The sequence below is a fragment of the Chrysochloris asiatica genome, unplaced genomic scaffold (assembly GCF_000296735.1).
Source record: "Chrysochloris asiatica unplaced genomic scaffold, ChrAsi1.0 scaffold00167, whole genome shotgun sequence".
Classification (NCBI taxonomy): Eukaryota; Metazoa; Chordata; class Mammalia; order Afrosoricida; family Chrysochloridae; genus Chrysochloris; species Chrysochloris asiatica.
In genome coordinates, this window is record NW_006408685.1 from 1273162 (window position 1) to 1278527 (window position 5366).

At 33.0% G+C, this 5366-nt stretch overlaps 1 protein-coding gene across 1 annotated transcript in view; it reads right to left on the reverse strand.

Annotated features, from left to right (window-relative positions):
* KLHL4 (kelch-like family member 4) overlaps positions 1-5366 on the reverse strand; it is a 153449-nt gene that overhangs the window by 34123 nt on the left and 113960 nt on the right. The window contains exons 4-5 of the mRNA XM_006871307.1: positions 4618-4814; positions 676-888 (exon numbers count right to left, since the gene is read on the reverse strand). Of these exons, the coding sequence (XP_006871369.1) occupies positions 676-888; positions 4618-4814 (410 nt within the window). The remainder of the gene's footprint in view (positions 1-675; positions 889-4617; positions 4815-5366) is intronic.

A 5366-nucleotide genomic window follows, 5' to 3' on the forward strand; every position in this document is an offset into this window, starting at 1 on the left:
AACGAGATGGATTGGCCAAGTGGCAGCATCGATGGACTCAAGCGTGGCAACAATAGTGAGGTTGGCCCATGATCTGGCAGTGTTTCGTTCTGCTGTGCATAGGGTCGCTATGAGTTGGTACCGACTGAATGGCACCTAACAACAACAACACAGTATACATTTCAGCATTGATTTTATCTAAGTGTATCTGTGTTTAGAATCATCTTTACTATATCATGCATAATGAAGATACCAGTATAGTAATTTTCTAGTGTATGTGATATGATTATAATATGCTATTTAGTAGGTTATTATTCAGGATCTAATTCCTTCCTAGAGTCTTAGCCTCTACGAGGTTTAATGATTATGATACCTTACCTAGAAGATGGAAAAGGGAAGACAGTCATTAATTTTTCTGATTGTAATAAATGCCAATTTGTGAGAAAGGAAACTGAAACTAAAATTTAGGTATATTCTGAAGTTTAGGCATTATATGTAGTTTTGTTCATTTGTTTGTTTAATACCATACTGTCTCTGTACCATTAACACCACAAATTGAAAGAGTGATCTTATTGACTCCAGGCACAACAATTCTCCAAATAGGACAAATTTAGACACGGATTAAATTAGTGCCTAGTGACAGTTTAAAACTATGATTTTTTTTTTTTTTTTTTTGGCCTGGGAAAATTTCCATACCTGTGGTGAAAGTAATGGAAGTCTGATGTAAGAAAGTAGCATCGCCAGGTCTCGTTGCCTAGCCTGCATATCATGTCCCACCCACTGCATTAGAGCATTGAAAATGGTCTCTTCATTGGGTACATTAATATCATCACTGCACAGAAGCTTTGACATTTCATTAGCTGGAAGCAGGAGAAATTCTTGGTTCTTTATCACCTCAATGAAGTTTTCCTAGAAAAGAAAGAACTCTACTTACACTTGGCACATCTTAACAAAATGAACTCATCAACGCATTTTACTGAGTTAAACTGCAAGAAAAGGACGGAAAGGCAGATATAGTAATTTACAACAAATAGGTGGCTACTGATGTCTATGCCAGAGGGAAGGGGAGATGGGGCTCCTGAAACAGAGTTAAATGATTTAATTAGGAATTATTTATTAAACACAAGTAAAATGCCATATGCCTCATGAGTAGAGCTGCTTGAACTGACTGCAGTGTTTTTCCCTCCCAGCTATTGGACATGACAATAACAGCTCTTGACTCCAGTGCTAGAGGTTTTCAAGTAGGTCTTTAGCCAAAAATCCTAAGAGAAGTAAAAGTTTTCCAAGTAGAGGCTATCTTGAATGCCTGGGAGAGTTAGCTTGGGATGTGCATTTGGGACAAAAGATAGACCCTTCGAGGTGAAAATATGCTTATCAGGTTCCCAGACACTTAAATAGATTGTTGAAAAAAAAATCTATTATTTTGGGCAAAATTATGATCTACTAAGTAAGGGTAAATCATCCCTTTACAGGATGAAAATCTAGAGATTCAGGATGAAAATCTAGAGATTAATCTAAAAGGGATTGATTCCTATGAAGATTTGCTTTGTTTAATTTTAGGAGAGGTAAAAGCTATCTTTCCACTTTCATATAGCATACCCCAATTCTTTTTCCTGTCGTTGTGTTGACTTGTGTTTGGTAAACAATGAAATTTCAGGAAGATCAATTTATTTTCTCATTAAAACACTACTATATTTCTCCAACTTATATATGTTATATGTATTTTTGACAACACAATTATCATTTTTAACATTTCTCGTACTGAAAATCTCTACAAGTAAAATGTACATTTGAAATGAAGATAAATAACAACTTATGTTTGTACAATAATCTGGGAGCTGTTTAAGCGTCTGAATAATTCGGGGATATATAGAGAAATCTGGGAGCAGCTTAAGCCTCTGAATAATTGGGGAAGGTTTAGAGAAATCACATAATTGCCTGTCATCAATTGTAAGAAGAATCATTGTAGAACTGAGTTTTCATAATCAAAAAATAATCTACACAACAATCATTAAAATTGATTGATCCACCAGATCATCAGGAAGCTATGATGACATAAATTCCAATACAAACCAACTTGTCTGTTTGTTAACAGGAAACCTTCTTCCGACTAAGACAAACAATTGGGAGAGAAATGCTGTCAATGTCCCTGGTTGAAAACCTCACACAGCACTTCACACATTGCAGACTTCTTTCACAAATAATAAATCATCACAACCTTGTGAGGAGGTGGAATTATTCTGATTAGAAAACAGGAGATATGAATTGTCTGGTCAATTAGGTAGTAAAGGGCAATGTCTGAACTCAAACCTATGTCTGATATCATGTCTAGTACATTTTGAAGAGCACTGTAACTGCCTCTCATAAGTGATATAATTTTAATGGAATTTATAGTTATGTACTACTAGCATTGTATATAAATTCTTAAGCTGTATTAATATTATGGAAAAAACCAAACAATACAGATAAGATCACATAAACTGTCCTTTCTATTTACTCACCAATGAAAAAACAGAAAACAAAAAATAAAGTGAGAAAGTCAGGCAGGAAGGCAGATGTGTAAAACCAGATGTGTAAAATCAGTGTGTAAAACCAGTACAAAGTCTAATGTGGATCACAAATAATACGTTAAGTTAATTATACATTTCAAAGTATTTTAAATTATTTTTAAAATGGCTGATATCATGGTAACTTTTAGATATACTCAGAATTAGTTGTTATGGTAGAATTTGATATTTTGAAGAATTGCTACCTAATGATATTCTTAAAAATTACTGGACCATGGTATATTGTCCTGGTGTGGCACTGTGGGTTAATGCGCCAGACTACAAAGCCATTTGAACTGCAAGGTTGGTGATTCAAGCTCACCAGCTGCTCCTCGGAACCCTATTCAGGGTCATTAGGGGTTGGAATCGACTCAACGACACTTTACAACAATAATAACAACATAGTATATTAGTATAAATAAAAAATAAATTTATTGGCTGAAAATATCTATATATGGCACTTCACTATCCAGTACTGTAGAAGAATAATTATTTCAGGCTTAAAATTAAGTTTAAATTGTTTTATTTTGGAGTAATTTTTCTACTAATTTCAAGGTAAACACTTTATATAACTATTTACAAGAGTCTTCTTTTTGTGTTGTGGGTTTTCTAGTAATTTTTTAATCCACATTTATAATGTTCTAAGACCAACCAACAAATGAATACAGTCTACTTAAGGCTTCACTACAATTTATGTAATTATAATTTAATATCTAAAAAAGTTAAACATTACCCTTACACATTTAAATTATTTACTCTATTATACTGCAATCCATTTATTGCAACAAGAAATCTAGCTCTTTTGACTGTATTCACAACAGATACTAAAGTAACTGAAGAGGATTAAAAGAGGCAGCAATATTGCATTTTATGCAAATCCTATATTAACACCCGGATTTAGTCACATAATAGGAAGAGGAAGACAATTTCATTTTGAGCTACACAAATCATTCAAGCTGTTTGTCAGAAGGTGTTTTGTCTGCAAGAGTAAGATACCAGTCAGGAAACTGTTAATACTTAGTTCAAGACTTTAAGATATTTAACAGGAAGTTTCCATGCTTGGCTTTTGTGATAGAATCAGCCTTTGAACTATATAACTGCTGTTCTTTTAGATTAAATGTCATCCATCTTTAGAACACAGTGACATAAATAACATAATAGAATAACATACTTTCGAATGTTAATCAATCATGATGTGATTCTCCATATAATGTCATTGTTTCAACACTATGTTTGGAACTCAAATTTAAACAATTACTTAGATTGTATAGCAGGAATGAGGAAGTTTCACAACAAACTTTCTGAAAATTCAAATTTTAAAGACTTTCCAATTTTAAGTTATGAATAAACCTCTAGAAAAATATTCTGTATTTATATAAATCTCAATTCCCAATTGTAAGTATGCTTTTGTTTATCATTTGTAGGTATGATTCTCTATTATTAATGTATATGCATTTACTTTTTGTTTTAAACTTAAGAAATCAGTGGAACAATTTTATTAGCTTGAAATATTTGCAGTTTGATTTGGTTTCACAGTTAAGATTTTACCTCTTGTGTTTTCTCAACCTTCAGAGGTTTAAAAAGGTCATTTCCTTCATTGCACCAGGAAAATATTAGCACATATAGTAAAAGCAAAAGAACAACAAACAACAAGAACAACATTAAAGAAACCCACTGCCATTCAGCAGTTTCTGCCTCATAGGTCTACAGCTGCAAATCATTAAAAGCAGCAGAAATCCTCACCTTTCTCCTGAAGAGTGACTGAGGAATTTGAACATCTTAAAGGAATAAGATTTGATTGTACCAAGGATGCCAAAACCACTATCTTGATGTGGTTTAAATCGAATAGTAAAGAATTATTTGGGGAAGGGTTAGAGAGATAGAAACACTGCCTTCCGAAATATATACAGCATTAGATGGAGAACATATCGAGAAACAACAGCTTCACATCTTGAGCTTATTTAAAAAAAAATGTTTCTATGACTTTGTATCAATAATTTAAAATCACCCTTGGATGTTAAATAATCACCAAGTGAGATATTGTCTTAATAATATCCTTTAATATTAGGTTATTTGAGATAATTTGGTTTACCATTGTATATTTGTGTGCCACATTCAGGAGCTCCATGCATCCCTGGGCATCTCCAAAGGATCGAATCCCTAAACAGTTTGAAGGATGGAGCTGCTTTATGAGAAAATTGCTGCATACTTCTATGACTTGAGTCAGCTGCAGGAGACAAGCTGCAGCCAGCAAACTTTCGATAGTTTCTTCTTTCAGTTGCAAGACACCTAGATCGTTTGAAAAAGTAAAGTGTGATTATTTGTTGAGCAAAGTAAGCTACAAATATGTTCACTAGTAACATTTTTCAGTTTCATTCTCTATTTGATATATGTTGTTGGTATACTTTTGAGGTTGATGCACAAAAGGGAGTCTGTGTTTAAACACTACTAATTAAGTGACTAAGGAAAGCTAGACTAGATTACCAAAAACAATGGTAGTAAATAAATACCGCCATTACAAAACAAAACAAATAAAACAAAAACAGCAGTTGAATCTTATATCAAAATTATTTAGATATTTAGATTATGACAAAAAAAGCAGTATAGATTATTGCATAGCATCATAAAAAAAAAACAACACAAACAAAACAAATGGTCATTCGTGTGGTACTAAAGATCTTGGAAAATACTATGTGGTAGAGGTGGTTGTTTCTAAACATTATTCCTGGAATTGACCTCTGGCTCTGTCTCAAAAGGAAGAAAAAGTGTCCTAGAATACACAAATGAAGAATTTCTTATTTGAGTATTTTCTTAGATGCAAGAATCAGGCTCTGTTAAAAA